The following is a 16,814-nucleotide window of genomic DNA, read 5'->3' as shown; positions in this document are numbered from 1 at the left end:
GATCTTAATATTATTGTCTTATATCTTACCTTCTTCTATATTAATATTCCAAATGCAAAATCAAAATATTTTCATGGTTTTAACATACAAATTTGATTATTAAGTGAAGTAGTATATTTAAGCCCAAATACTCCTACTAGCTAAACAAATAATTTAACAACAAACTAAGCTTCAGTACCTTCATAGTCATCATTATTTAAATCTAAAAATTTCTGCTTATTTCTCTTGGAAGCCTCAGGTTTTTTATCATTTATAGAACGTGCCTTAAAACCATCCATATCGGCACGTACTTCCTTGGCCCGTTGTATAGCCAGTTGAGCCATAGGATTGCGATAGGCAGGTTTAGGTGGTGGTGTATTAAAATCAGGTGGTGGTGAGGATAATTTGGAGTCTGCGGTTGTTGTTATATTTTGCAATTCCACTGTCAAGTTGCGATGTTTTCGTATGGCAGACCAACTATCTTCATTATCATTATCTTCATGGGATATTTGAGAACCAAATAATGATATAGTTTTGGGTATGGTAACAATAGGTGTCAGGGTTGATTCAGTGTTATAATTTATATTTGACAAACGTTGCATGGGTTGTGGTGGTATGGGGGGAGGAGGTTTGTTATATACATCGTCATCATCATCATAATCCGACTCAAATTCTAAATCCCTTTGGGCATTTCTGCCTGGTATAACATGTTCCTCGGTTTTAAAATCAAATGTTACTTTACTTTTACGCGGTTTAGCTTGTATATCTTCATCTATTTTGGGTTCTTTGAGTATTGAGGTAGTAGCAGCTGTTAATTCTGCATCACTAAAGGTTATTTTAATTTCTTGTGGTGATTGTAAGTTTGCCTTGGCAATTTGTTGTGTCTTTAACTGTTCGAAATTAATCCAATCATCTTCAATACTTTTGCCAAAGCCTAAAGGTTGTTGGGGACTATTTAAAGGAGATTTTTCTAGAAAATCTGCTTCATGTACTTCATAGGAATGACGTATTTTAGTGAATTCTTCTTCAATGTTGTGGGAAAAGTCATTTTCTATATCTTTTTCCATTTCTTGCCATAATTGATCATCGAACTCGTGTCGGCTGTCGTTAGTTTGTGCTTGATATAAGGGAGGAGGATTTTCCAAAAAGCTTAAGTCCTTTTTTCTGGCAAAACCAGTAGGTCTTCGTTGTCTTAATTCTTCATTTCCAAATTTAGTTGTGCCTTCTTCATCTGAGTTTTGTTGTAATTGGAAATTTACTTGTTTATTAACTTCTTCTTTTCTTACAAATCCTGTAGGTCTTCTTTGCTTTAAGGCTTCATTTTCTTGAGAAAAATTTTCGCTGTCTTCCTCGTTTATTTGGAAATTAACTTGCTTTTCCATTTTATCTAACTCTTCTTTTCTCACAAAACCGGTGGGTCTGCGCTGCTTTATCAAAGACTCACTATTATTTTCAGAATCACTAAAACTATGCTCCATTTCTTTAAATCTAACGTTAGGACTAAGGGGAATGTCTTTATATTCCCAATCATGTTTGCTATATTCCTCATCTTCTAAAGTTGGTCTTCGTTCTTTAGTTGTGAAATTTTCATCATCCGACAACTCCAACATTTCCATTTTCCTTATAAAACCTGTGGGTCTTCTCTGTTTGATATCGGAATTCCAAATTTCTTGTTCATCTTTAAAATCAGTAGATTTATCAAATTTCACTTGGCCCTTAGGAAAATCTTCAGGATCCTGTTGTAAGTTAATCTCATTCCACAAATCTTCAGTATTTGTTGTTCTTATAAAACCTGTAGGTCTTCTTTGATTAAGTGTGAACTTTTCTGTTTCACTCTCTGCCCATGTCTGAAATTCTTCATCATTAAATTTGACTTTTGGTGGTTGAAAGTTCTCCATTTCCTCATTAGTATGTCTTGGGCTTTCATTTTGATCCTCATCAGATTCATCATTAAATGTCACATAGTAATCATTATTTCTGACAAATCCCGTGGGACGTCTTTGTTTTATTGCGGAATTATCATCAAACTCTTGATTAGAACTTTGAACTGTTGAGGATTCAAACGTTACCTCACGTTGTTGTAAATATGTAGTGGATTCTGTGGTCATTAACGAACGTACTTGACTATATACTTTCTTTTGACTATGAGAAGTTTCTTGCCATTCTTCGGTTTCACTTAAGTCAGGTGATTCTGGCCAATTTCTTACGTAACCTGTAGGTCTTCTTTGATTGAGAGTAAATTTGTCATTAGTTTCGCTGACATTAAAGGAAATCGACGATTGTTCCTTGTGTTTTTCGTCAAGAAAATCTTGTTCCTCCTCGAAACTGTTCTGTGATTCCAAATGATGATTATTAAATCTTCTAACATTAACTTTTGGAGTTTCAATTTTCTCTTCAAACTGAGGCCAGCTAGTGAATTGACTATCGAAATCTTCTTGCAAACTAGAAGATTCGAAAAATTCTGAATTTCCATTGGCAAATTCGTCTTTAATGTATTCAGTTGATCTACATTCCTTGACTGAACGGAACTCCGTAACAAATTCTTCTTCGAAGTCTTGTTGATAGTCTTTAGCAAAATCTGTAGGTCTGTGTTCCTTAACTGAACGATACTCAGTTATGAGTTGTTTTTGAGTCGCTTTAGGATGATTAACCATTGATTTTTGTTCTTGAACTGAAAGGAATTCTTCCTCTTCATCACTTTGAGTGTCTTTAACGAACTCTGTAGGTCTTCGTTCTTTAACTGAACGTAACTCAGTAACACATTCTTCTTCATTAGATTGTGGTTCGTTAACATACTCAGTTGATCTTTGTTTACCCACTAAATGGAATTCCGTAACAAATTCTTCACTTTGTGTGCCTTTATTAAACTCAGTGGGTCTTCGTTCCTTAACTGAACGGAATTCAGTTACAAATTCCTCTCCAGCATTCGGAGATTCTTTGGCAAACTCAGTGGCATTGCGATCTTTAACTGAAACGAAATCAGTTTTGTACACATCTCCATCATTGGGAGGTCCATTATCAAACTCTCTGGATCTGCTTTCCTTAACTGTTTTAAATTCAGTAACTGATTCTACTTCATCTCTTTGAGGTTGTTTCACAAACTCTGTGGGTCTTCTATCATTAACAGATCTATAATCTGCAGCAAATACTGCTTCATTATTTGGATAACTTTCGGTATCCAATTCCTCAAATGTTACAGAGGAAATTTCTTTAATTTCCGCCATTTTATTCTTTCTCTGATCCATGAAATCCTCTTCTTTATATTCTACATCTTCTAGTTCACTAAATTTGTAGGATTTAACATCGAAATTATACTTTTCAGTATATTGTACATCGGGACTTTCGTTTAAATTATTATTATAAATAATACGTTCATTTCTTAAAGCATCTAGTGCTGGTAGTTCCTGAGGATTTCCCCAATTTCGATCATCTTTAGCTAACTCAGCATTAAGTTCCTTTTCATATTGTTCCTGTAGATCAACATCAACCTCTTCATACTTAATGTAACCCGTAGGTCTTCGCTCTCCAAAGGTTTCAAAGAGTTTGGGTTCATCGTAATCATCGATTTTGGTTAAATCTTCGGTAGGCCTTGAGAAACCAGTCGGTCTACGTTCTATAACTTTATGAAATTCTGGTATAGTTATAGATTGTGATGATTTCAAATAGCGCGGTGTCTTCTCCGGCTTTACCATGGCCGAACTGCTGCGATTTAAACGTAACGGTGGTACGGGTATTTCTAGAACTTCATGTGTGGTGGATGGTTCAGGAACTTCGGGTTTTATTTCTTTTAATTTGAATTGTTTTTCAAATTCTTCAAATGTCAATGATATTTTTGTATTACTCTCTCGTATGGCGGTTAGATCTGAAGAAGAGGCTGTTGTTAGGGGAGGTGTGGCAATTTCCAAGTCTTCAAATGCTGTGGAATGTACTTGATCTCTTCTCTTATTGCGAGGTGGCGGTAATATAAGTGAGGAAGTACTATCGGATAGTTGGCGTATACGAACCGCTGCAAAAAGTTTAGATAGAACAATTTAATAAGATTTCGAGAAGTTTTACTTTTAAGACACTTACGTGGCAGTTGTTGGGGTCTCTGGATTTCCAATTCATCTTCACGTTTTTGCCTAAAAACTCCATGAACTTCAACACTGTCATAGATCTATGGGGGGGGGGGGGTTAAAATTGGCAAAGTATTAGTATACATTTCAAGAACGAGATGAAATAATTAGGCAGGAGTTGATCTAAGGAATATATTTCGAGTTTAAATAAATAACATCAGAATTAGTGTTTAAATTGTAGATATCACTACAGTTTAGAGGTCTGGGATCTATGCTCTAAACATAGTGGCTCTAACACTATCGCTTTATATATTTCCCCCCATTTTCTCTTACAATTTAGATTCGAAATAACTTTTCTATATTTTCTCACTTGTTATCAAACAAATAGAGCAATTATTTTTTAATTTCAAATATTTTAAGAGAATACAAACATAGCGATTGACTAAGTATGTTTTGAATGTGTCATCCACGTAACCAGAAAATCTTATCTAGAAAATAAATGTTACTCTTTCTGTTTTTACTAGCCATATTTTATTTTTATGATTGTTCTAAATATTTTATTCTATCAACAACAATTTGATTTCTTTAATTAATGTTTATAATCTACATACATACGTTTTTTATTTAAAAGAAACAAGGGAAGCACCTGATGGAAGAATATATTTATTTATATTTTTTAATGCATTCATTGAAAAAATATGTTCTTTTCGAAAATGAAATACAATATTTTTAATAGAACTCAATTAATGTAGATGACTAGACTTTATAAAACATAAAGACTGACAAATAAAACTCGACTATATACCGGGCTGAAGTGGATTGGATGAAAGTTTTTACGTCAAAAAACAAAATAACTAGTGAAAACTCACCGATATGAATAGTTAAATTTGAAAGTATGTATGTATGAGAAAATGATAGAACTGAACTAGAACTAAACTAGAACTGAACTAGAACTGAACTAGAACTGAACTAGAACTGAACTAGAACTGAACTAGAACTGAACTAGAACTGAACTAGAACTGAACTAGAACTGAACTAGAACTGAACTAGAACTGAACTAGAACTGAACTAGAACTGAACTAGAACTGAACTAGAACTGAACTAGAACTGAACTAGAACTGAACTAGAACTGAACTAGAACTGAACTAGAACTGAACTAGAACTGAACTAGAACTGAACTAGAACTGAACTAGAACTGAACTAGAACTGAACTAGAACTGAACTAGAACTGAACTAGAACTGAACTAGAACTGAACTAGAACTGAACTAGAACTGAACTAGAACTGAACTAGAACTGAACTAGAACTGAACTAGAACTGAACTAGAACTGAACTAGAACTGAACTAGAACTGAACTAGAACTGAACTAGAACTGAACTAGAACTGAACAGAACTGAACTGAACTAGAACTGAACTAGAACTGAACTAGAACTGAACTAGAACTGAACTAGAACTGAACTAGAACTGAACTAGAACTGAACTAAAACTGAACTAGAACTGAACTAGAACTGAACTAGAACTGAACTAGAACTGAACTAGAACTGAACTAGAACTGAACTAGAACTGAACTAGAACTGAACTAGAACTGAACTAGAACTGAACTAGAACTGAACTAGAACTGAACTAGAACTGAACTAGAACTGAACTAGAACTGAACTAGAACTGAACTAGAACTGAACTAGAACTGAACTAGAACTGAACTAGAACTGAACTAGAACTGAACTAGAACTAGAACTGAACTAGAACTGAACTAGAACTGAACTAGAACTGAACTAGAACTGAACTAGAACTGAACTAGAACTGAACTAGAACTGAACTAGAACTGAACTAGAACTGAACTAGAACTGAACTAGAACTGAACTAGAACTGAACTAGAACTGAACTAGAACTGAACTAGAACTGAACTAGAACTGAACTAGAACTGAACTAGAACTGAACTAGAACTGAATTAGAACTGAACTAGAACTAAACAAGAACTGAAGTGAACTGAACTAGAACTGAACTAGAACTGAACTAGAACTGAACTAGAACTGAACTAGAACTGAACTAGAACTGAACTAGAACTGAACTAGAACTGAACTAGAACTGAACTAGAACTGAACTAGAACTGAACTAGAACTGAACTAGAACTGAACTAGAACTGAACTAGAACTGAACTAGAACTGAACTAGAACTGAACTAGAACTGAACTAGAACTGAACTAGAACTGAACTAGAACTGAACTAACTAGAACTGAACTAGAACTGAACTAGAACTGAACTAGAACTGAACTAGAACTGAACTAGAACTGAACTAGAACTGAACTAGAACTGAACGAACTGAACTAGAACTGAACTAGAACTGAACTAGAACTGAACTAGAACTGAACTAGAACTGAACTAGAACTGAACTAGAACTGAACTAGAACTGAACTAGAACTGAACTAGAACTGAACTAGAACTGAACTAGAACTGAACTAGAACTGAATTCAGAACTGAACTAGAACTAACTAGAACTGAACTAGAACTGAACTAGAACTGAACTAGAACTGAACTAGAACTGAACTAGAACTGAACTAGAACTGAACTAGAACTGAACTAGAACTGAACTAGAACTGAACTAGAACTGAACTAGAACTGACTAGAAACTGAACTAGAACTGAACTAGAACTGAACTAGAACTGAACTAGAACTGAACTAGAACTGAACTAGAACTGAACTAGAACGAACTAGAACTGAACTAGAACTGAACTAGAACTGAACTAGAACTGAACTAGAACTGAACTAGAACTGAACTGAACTAGAACTGAACTAGAACTGAACTAGAACTGAACTAGAACTGAACTAGAACTGAACTAGAACTGAACTAGAACTGAACTAGAACTGAACTAGAACTGAACTAGAACTGAACTAGAACTGAACTAGAACTGAACTAGAACTGAACTAGAACTGAACTAGAACTGAACTAGAACTGAACTAGAACTGAACTAGAACTGAACTAGAACTGAACTAGAACTGAACTAGAACTGAACTAGAACTGAACTAGAACTGAACTAGAACTGAACTAGAACTGAACTAGAACTGAACTAGAACTGAACTAGAACTGAACTAGAACTGAACTAGAACTGAACGAGAACTGAACTAGAACTGAACTAGAACTGAACTAGAACTGAACTAGAACTAGAACTAGAACTGAACTAGAACTGAACTAGAACTGAACTAGAACTGAACGAGAACTGAACTAGAACTGAACTAGAACTGAACTAGAACTAGAACTGAACTAGAACTGAACTAGAACTGAACTAGAACTGAACTAGAACTGAACTAGAACTGAACGAGAACTGAACTAGAACTGAACTAGAACTGAACTAGAACTGAACTAGAACTGAACTAGAACTGAACTAGAACTGAACTAGAACTGAACTAGAACTGAACTAGAACTGAACTAGAACTGAACTAGAACTGAACTAGAACTGAACTAGAACTGAACTAGAACTGAACTAGAACTGAACTAGAACTGAACTAGAACTGAACTAGAACTGAACTAGAACTGAACTAGAACTGAACTAGAACTGAACTAGAACTGAACTAGAACTGAACTAGAACTGAACTAGAACTGAACTAGAACTGAACTAGAACTAGAACTGAACTAGAACTGAACTAGAACTGAACTAGAACTGAACTAGAACTGAACTAGAACTGAACTAGAACTGAACTAAAACTGAACTAGAACTGAACTAGAACTGAACTAGAACTGAACTAGAACTGAACTAGAACTGAACTAGAACTGAACTAGAACTGAACTAGAACTGAACTAAAACTGAACTAGAGCTTAACTTGAACTCAACAAGAATTCCTTAGGATCTGTCCCCATAAACCCAATGGGAGTCACTTACTTGTTGTGAATATCTTTTATTCCTTTTTATATTTTTGTGTTTTACTCCGACGCGGCACTATAACCGGTGGCGTACCACCACCAGCAGCACCATTCTGGGTACTGGTCTGTTCAAATGATAAACGATGTTTAAACCACCATAATTTAATGCCCACTATGGTAACTACCATGCACATTAAAACACCCAAAGAGGCCACTGCACCCAGATTTTCTTTTAAGGGAAAAATTTAAAATAAAAAAAATTAAAAACTTTAAGAGCCAAAAGAAAAAAAAAAACAACAACAATTATCGTCATCATAAGTTTTCGTTATCATCATTATCTGACTCAAAGTACTATTATCATCATTCTGTTAACCAACCTTGATTATGTTGATTTGTTAAATTAATTTTGGCCATTTCTTAAGAATTTTATTTTTAATTTCTTTAACATTATTTAGTTTTGTTATAAAGTGATTTGTTTTTGTTTGTTTGTACTTTTTTGTTGTTGAACTTTTTGCAATAGTTTTAAATAAATTTATTATTCCGTTTGCAACGCTTGCACGTCAATTTATTTATATTTTTTTTTTGTCGATTTGTAAAACTTTTACTATAATTAATAATACAAAAACAAAAAATAACTTTTATTTAGTTGTTACCGCCACGGCGGGAGTATTGTTATGACTTCTCTATAAAATATTTAATATTTTGTTTGTTATCAATTATTGTAGTATTTTTTTTTTCTTTAACCATTTCAAATAAAAAGGTGTTTTTCTGTTTGTTATCAATCTTTTTTTTTTTTTTTTGTTTTTGTTTCGTATGTACTTTGATATATTTTTTATTTAAAATTTCTCTTTATTTAAGTTATGTGACTCTTAATATGGCCAAGTTAGTAAAAAAAAGCAAAAACAAATATATATTTTAAGGTTCATACATGTACGTATAGATATTTTTAACGTTTTTTATTTAACTTTTGATAAAGTACGACAACGAATATTTATGGGTTCTCTTATTTCACTCATTGTGTTTGTTTTTTTCAGTTCTTGTTTAAATTTGCAGTATTTCTTATTTGAACAACTACTTTACTGATTAATATTTATGGTTTATTAACTCAATGATGATGATGATAATAGTTATGATGTTGCTGTCTTTTAGGCCAAATGCAAAGTAATTTAATAAAACTCCAAACTAAATAAAATCTATAGACAATCTGTTGTGCAGACTGTAGACAAACTATAGACAATCTAAAGTCCAGACTATAGACAATCTGTAGTCCAGACTATAAATTATGAATATTCAAGACTATTGGCAATCTATACACAATTTATAGTCCAGACTATAGACAATCTGTAGTCCAGACTATAGACAATCTGTAGTCCAGTCTATAGACACTCTGTAGTCCAGCCTATAGACTATCTATAAAACTGAACTAGAACTGAACTAGAACTGAACTAGAACTGAACTAGAACTGAACTAGAACTGAACTAGAACTGAACTAGAACTGAACTAGAACTGAACTAGAACTGAACTAGAACTGAACTAGAACTGAACTAGAACTGAACTAGAACTTAACAAAAATTGAACTAGAACTGAACTAGAACAGAACTAGAACAGAACTAGAGTAGAACTAGAACAGAACTAGAACAGAACTAGACCATAACAAGAACAGAACTAAAACAGAACTAGAACAGAACTAGAACAGAACTAGAACAGAACTAGAACTGAACTAGAACAGAACTAGAACAGAACTAGAACAGAACTAGAACAGAACTAGAACAGAACTAGAACAGAACTAAAACTAGAACAGAACTAAAACTAGAACAGAACTAAAACTAGAATAGAACTAGAACAGAACTAGAACAGAACTAGAACAAAACTAGAACAGAACTAGAACAGAACTAGAATAGAACTAGAACTAGAACAGAACTAGAACAGAACAGAACTAGAACAGAACTAGAACAGAACTAGAACAGAACTAGAACAGAACTAGAACAGGAACTGGAAACCAGAACTAGAACAGGCAACTAGAACAGAACTACAAACAGAACTAGAACAGAACAGAACAGAACTAGAACAGAACTAGGAACAGAACTAGAACAGAACTAGAAACAGAACTAGAACAGAACTAGACCGAACTAGAACAGAACTAGAACAGAACTAGAACAGAACTAGAACAGACTAGAACAGAACTAGAACAGAACTAGAACAGAACTAGAACAGAACTAGAACAGAACTAGAACAGAACTAGAACAGAAACTAGAACAGAACTAGAACAGAACTAGAACAGAATCGAACAGAAAAACTAGAACCAGAACTAGAACAGAACTAGAACAGAACTAGAACAGAACTAGAACAGAACTAGAACAGAACTAGAACAGAACTAGAACAGAACTAGAACAGAGAACTAGAACAGAACTAGAACAGAACTAGAACAGAACTAGAACAGAACTAAAAACTAGAACAGAACTAAAACTAGAATAGAACTAAACAGAACTAGAACAGAACTAGAACAAAACTAGAAACAGAACTAGAACAGAACTAGAACAGAACTAGAATAGAACTAGAACAGAACTAAGAACAGAACAACTAGAACAGAACTAGAACAGAACTAGAACACTAGAACAGAACTAGAACAGAACTAGAACAGAACTAGAACAGAACTAGAACAGAACTGGAACAGAACTAGAACAGAACTAGACAGAACTAGAACAGAACTAGAAACAGAACTAGAAACAGAACTAGAACAGAACTAGAACAGAACTAGAACAGAACTAGACAGAACTAGAACAGAACTAGAACAGAACTACAACAGAACCAGAACAGAACTAGAAAGAACCGAACAGAACTAGAACAGAACTAGAACAGAACTAGAACAGAACTAGAACAGAACTAGAACAGAACTAGAACAGAACTAGAACAGAACTAGAACAGAACTAGAACAGAACTAGAACAGAACTAGAACAGAACTAGAACAGAACTAGAACCAGAACTAGAACAGAACTAGAACAGAACTAGAACAGAACTAGAACAGAACTAGAACAGAACTAGAACAGAACTAGAACAGAACTAGAACAGAACTAGAACAGAACTAGAACAGAACTAGAACAGAACTAGAACAGAACTAGAACAGAACTAGAACAGAACTAGAACAGACTAGAACAGAACTAGAACAGAACTAGACAGAACTAGAACAGAACTAGAACAGAACTAGAACAGAACTAGAACAGAACTAGAACAGAACTAGAACAGAACTAGAACAGAACTAGAACAGAACTAGAACAGAACTAGAACAGAACTAGAACAGAACTAGAACAGAACTAGAACAGAACTAGAACAGAACTAGAAGAGAACTAGAACGAACTAGAACAGAACTAGAACAGAACTAGAACAGAACTAGAACAGAACTAGAACAGAACTAGAACATAACTAGAAACAGAACTAGACAGAACTAGAACCTAGAACAGAACTAGAACAGAACTAGAACAGAATAGAACAGAACTAGAACAGAACTGAACAGAACTAGAACAGAACTAGAACAGAACTAGACAGAAGAACAGAACTAGAACAAGAACTAGAACAGAACTAGAACAGAACTAGAACAGAACTAGACAGAACTAGAACAGAACTAGAACAGAACTAGAACAGAACTAGAACAGAACTAGAACAGAACTAGAACCGACTAGAACAGAACTAGAACAGAACTAGAACAGAACTAGAACAGAACTAGAACAGAACTAGAACAGAACTAGAAACAGAACTAGAACGAAACTAGAACTGAACTAGAACTGAACTAGAACTGAACTAGACCTGAACTAGAACATGAACTAGAACTGAACTAGAACTGAACTAGAACTGAACTAGAACTGAACTAGAACTGAACTAGGAACTGAACTAGAACTGAACTAGAACTGAACTAGAAACTGAACTAGAACTGAACAGAACTGAACTAGAACTGAACTAGAACTGAACTAGAACTGAACTAGAACTGAACTAGAACTGAACTGAACTAGAACTGAACTAGAACTGAACTAGAACTGAACTAGAACTGAACTAGAACTGAACTAGAACTGAACTAGAACTGAACTAGAACTGAACTAGAACTGAACTAGAACTGAACTAGAACTGAACTAGAACTGAACTAGAACTGAACTAGAACTGAACTAGAATGAACTAGAACTGAACTAGAACTGAACTAGAACTGAACTAGAACTGAACTAGAACTGAACTAGAACTGAACTAGAACTGAACTAGAACTGAACTAGAACTGAACTAGAACTGAACTAGAAGAACTAGAACTGAACTAGAACTGAACTAGAACTGAACTAGAACTGAACTAGAACTGAACTAGAACAGAACTAGAACAGAACTAGAACAGAACAGAACTACAGAACTAACTCAATAAGAGTTAAACTAGAACTGAACTAGAACTGAACTAGAACTGAACTAGAACTGAACTAGAGCTGAACTAGAACTGAACTAGAACTGAACTAGAACTGAACTAGAACTGAAACTAGAACTGAACTAGAACTGAACTAGAACTGAACTAGAACTGAACTAGAACTGAACTAGAACTGAACTAGAACTGAACTAGAACTGAACTAGAACTGAACTAGAACTGAACTAGAACTGAACTAGAACTGAACTAGAACTGAACTAGAACTGAACTAGAACTGAACTAGAATGAATTAGAACTGAACTAGAACTGAACTAGAACTGAACTAGAACTGTACTAGAACTGAAGTAGAACTGAACTAGAACTGAACTAGACTAAACTAGAACTGAACTAGAACTGAACTAGAACTGAACTAGAACTGAACTAGAACTGAACTAGAACCTGAACTAGAACTGAACTAGAACTGAACTAGAACTGAACTAGACGAACTACTGAACTAGAACTGAACTAGACTAGACTGAACTAGAACTGAACTAGAACTGAACTAGAACTGAACTAGAACTGAACTAGAACTGAACTAGAACTGAACTAGAACTGAACTAGAACTGAACTAGAACTGAACTAGAACTGAACTAGAACTGAACTAGAACTGAACTAGAACTGAACTAGAACTGAACTAGAACTGAACTAGAACTGAACTAGAACTGAACTAGAACTGAACTAGAACTGAACAAGAACTGAACTAGAATATTGACGATCCAGACTATAGTCCATCTATAGTCCAGACTGAACAAGAACTGAACTAGAATATTGACGATCCAGACTAAAGTCCATCTATAGTCCAGACTATAGACCATCTATAGTCCAGACTATAGACAATCTATAGTCAATCTATAGTCCAGACAATAGGCAATCTATAGTCCAGAATATATAACAATCTAAAGTCCAGACAGGTTTTCTTATTTTAGCAAGTCAAGAGAACACTATGACTAATAAAATTTTAATAAATGTATAGTTATTTTAAACATATATATAAATTTTAACAGCTGACTAATGAATTCATTTGTTTTATTTAGTAAATATCAACAAACATTTTTATAGCGACAACAAAAACGTCTCACAATGCAGGTTTCAAAATTAATTAGGCGAAAATGTATTTACCTAAAATCTTGGCTAATTTACATAATAATTGTTAATTATATTAAAAAAAAGTACAGGGTGTAAAGAAATTTTTTAAACAATTTCATAATGAACATAAATTAAAATTGATAAAATAAAATTTTAAATTTTTTTCGTTTTTCTTTACATTTTAGTTTACCCAGTGGTATACATGTAGGACGTTCCAATGTTAAATCTGTAGCCGAAAGACGTTTACCAGAAATACGAGAATTTCTTATATCACTCTTCAATTCGGCCGATGAAATAGCACACTCCGATTTGGTTTATACATTCTTTCATCCTTTACTAAGAGATCAAAAAGAGGCTAAATTAGGTTTGTCTAAAATTAAAGGTTAGTTTTGAAAGCTTAAATTTGATAGAGAAAGAAAAATGATTTATTTTTTGTGTTTCAAACAGAAGTAAAATCTCAAACATCTAGAGAACATACCAATGAAGTGGGACAATTGAAATTATCAATGCAATATCGAAGAGATGTTTTGACAGTAATGGTGAGTTTGTATTTGTTAAAAAATTATTATAAAAAAGTTATTTATTGAGTTACTTTCTTTTTAGATACATCATGCCAAAGGTTTACCTTTACTGCAGGGTGGTCAAGAGCCCAATACTTATGTTAAATGTTATCTGAAGCCCGATGACAAAAAGGCCACCAAACGTAAAACCAAAGTTGTGCGCAAAACCTGTGTACCCAGTTATATGGAAACGGTAGGCGGGAAAAAACTAATTATCATTATTTTTTTTAACTTATTGTTGTTGTTTATTTTCCTTTATAGCTGGAGTATCGTATGCCTTTACAAATCATACAAAATCGTGTTTTACATGTTACCGTCTGGTCACATGATACACTGCAGGAAAATGAATTATTAGGAGGCTTTCAAATTGATTTAAGTAAATATGATTTACGCAAAGAATTAATCGATTGGTTCCGTTTGGGTAACATGCCACGTCACTGACATTTTGATCCTCAACATGTTATGGGAGTAATAATTGTTTAGAAAATCATCAACATTGGTAACACACAATAACAGGGATTTGCAACAGCAATAAAAACTGAACCATGGATAATAATTATTCTAATAACAACTATAATAAGCCTTTAAGCTTTAAACAACACACACACACACATACAAATCAATTAATATTAAACTACAAGGAATTGTTAATAACTAAAAAAAAATCATTATACTAATGCTAATAATTATAATATAAATTTTATGAAAATTTGTATTATATTTCTTTATAAAACTATTATTTTTATTTGTATAAATTTAACAGCTTTATTATAACAACATTCCAAATTATAATTATTTAAAACAACAACAACCACAACAACTCTTTTGCACAATTACTCAAAAAATTCTATATTTTATTAAACATTTATTTACATTTCTTTAAATATTTTATAAGATTTAGCTGCTTTTTGTAGTTGTTGTTATTTTCAAATGCACAATTATTTTTTTTATTATTAATTTATATATATATACATTTACTTTATGTAATTAAACAAACAAACAAACAAATTGTATGATTTCATAAAATATTATGTTAAACTTATCTTATAAAATGTATTTTTATTTTTCTTTTAAATAATTTTCACTAAAACAAAGTTCATTTTATTCATTCTTTAGAAAATGCGCAAAATTGTAGACAAAATTTATTTCAAAATACCAAACAGTTTTATAATTATAGCAATATTTATTATATACTAAATTATGGTAACCGAACAAATCTCTACAAACAGTAAATTATCTTATTAAAATTCAGTTTTAATAAATTGAGATTATAATTTTCACTATCACATTGTTTGTTGGTCTTTTATTTGTTTAAAATTGAAAAAATCTATATCTGATTTTATGTTTCTAGACTCCATATTGCAGAAAACCCAAAAAAGTACCAATTGAATGACGAAAAAGTACCAGAAAGTTTCCTTATTCCAATTGTAGAACAAAAAGAGCCAAAAAATTTACTATGAAAATCTATTTCATTACATCAGGTTTCGATATGTCTAATTTTATGTTTCTTAAATATTGCAGAAATACCAAAAATGTACCAGTTGAAAGACGAAAAAGTACCAGAAAGTTCCCTGTTATAGATTTTCATTCACTGAGGACTCGGAATGTTTAATTTTGAGTTTCTTGGTTCAATGTTATAAAAGAATCAAAAAATACTTTGAAGAACAAAAAGTACCAAAAAATTCACTATTATAGATATTATATCACGATACTATATGTCTGATTATACATACATATGTTCTAGATTCAATATTGCGGAAAACTCATAAAAGTACAATTTGAATGAGGAAAAAGTACCAAAAAATCCTTTTCTACAGATTTTCATTACCTTAGGAGTAAATGTTTAATTTTATGTTTCTTGGTTCAATATTATAGAAAACTCAAAAAAGTACCTTTGAAAAGTAATATTTTATAGGTTCTCATTTACTCCGAGCTCTACATGCTCTATTAAAAAAAAATTGAAAAAGTACCTTTTGAAGAACGAAAAAAATACCAAAATAATCATTTTTATAGGTTCTTATTTACTCTGGTCCACACAATCTTAATTTCATGCTTTTAGGTTCAATGTTATAAATTCAAAAAGTATCAGTTGAATAAACGAAAAACTACCAATTTTATGTTTTATAGTAAGCTCGAAAAGTACCTTTTGAAGAACGAAAAGGTAACAAAAGTCCCCTTTTATAGGTTTTCATTTACTCCGGGCTCTACATTTTTAATTTTATGTTTTATAGAAAACTCCAGAAGTACCTTTTGAAGAACGAAAAAGTACCAAAAAGTCCAAATTTTATAGGACTAGTCTATAGTCTAGTCTATAATCTAGTGTATAGTCTAGTCTATAGTCTAGTCTATCGTCTAGCCTATAGTCTAGTCTATAGTCTAGTCTATAGTTTAGTATATTCTAGTCTAGTCTATAGTCTAGTCTATAGTCTGGTCTAAAGTCTAGCCTATGGTCTAGTCTATAGTCTAGTCTATAGTTTAGTATATTCTAGTCTAGTCTATAGTCTAGTCTATAGTCTAGTCTATAGTCTGGTCTATAGTCTAGCCTATAGTCTAGTCTATAGTCTAGTCTATAGTCTAGTCTATAGTCTAGTCTATAGTCTAGTCTATAGTCTAGTCTATAGTCTAGTCTATAGTCTAGTCTATAGTCTAGTCTATAGTCTAGTCTATAGTCTAGTCTATAGTCTAGTCTATAGTCTAGTCTATAGTCTAGTCTATAGTCTAGTCTATAGTCTAGTCTAGTCTAGTCTATAGTCTAGTCTATAGTCTCGTCTATAGTCTAGTCTATAGTCTAGTCTATAGTCTAGTCTATAGTCTAGTCTATAGTCTAGTCTATAGTTTAGTCTATAGTCTA

The 16,814-nt window shown here is 32.8% G+C and overlaps 2 protein-coding genes across 3 annotated transcripts in view; one reads left to right on the top strand and one right to left on the bottom strand.

The window, feature by feature from the left end:
* LOC119605619 (phosphatidylinositol 4-phosphate 3-kinase C2 domain-containing subunit beta) overlaps window positions 1-15,250 on the top strand; it is a 52,837-nt gene extending 37,587 nt beyond the window's left edge. The window contains exons 15-18 of one of the 2 annotated variants that reach the window (XM_037958835.1): window positions 13,589-13,785; window positions 13,851-13,942; window positions 14,007-14,156; window positions 14,225-15,250. In XM_037958835.1, the coding sequence (XP_037814763.1) occupies window positions 13,589-13,785; window positions 13,851-13,942; window positions 14,007-14,156; window positions 14,225-14,404 (619 nt within the window). In that variant the 3' untranslated portion in view covers window positions 14,405-15,250. The remainder of the gene's footprint in view (window positions 1-13,588; window positions 13,786-13,850; window positions 13,943-14,006; window positions 14,157-14,224) is intronic. The other variant, XM_037958833.1, reaches the window with a different exon arrangement.
* Window positions 69-8,115, bottom strand: LOC119605620 (trichohyalin-like). The gene is given in 4 exon segments (XM_037958836.1): window positions 69-3,985; window positions 4,051-4,135; window positions 7,908-7,934; window positions 7,936-8,115. Coding segments are annotated over 4 exon segments (4,080 nt in total). The 5' UTR covers window positions 8,083-8,115; the 3' UTR covers window positions 69-164.
* Window positions 15,251-16,814: the final 1,564 nt, after the last annotated feature.

This window comes from Lucilia sericata, unplaced genomic scaffold, assembly GCF_015586225.1.
Source record: "Lucilia sericata isolate MDLA Ls3-8-SP2 unplaced genomic scaffold, ASM1558622v1 Contig000502F_arrow, whole genome shotgun sequence".
Taxonomy (NCBI): Eukaryota; Metazoa; Arthropoda; class Insecta; order Diptera; family Calliphoridae; genus Lucilia; species Lucilia sericata.
This window is presented reverse-complemented; position numbering and strand designations above follow the sequence as displayed.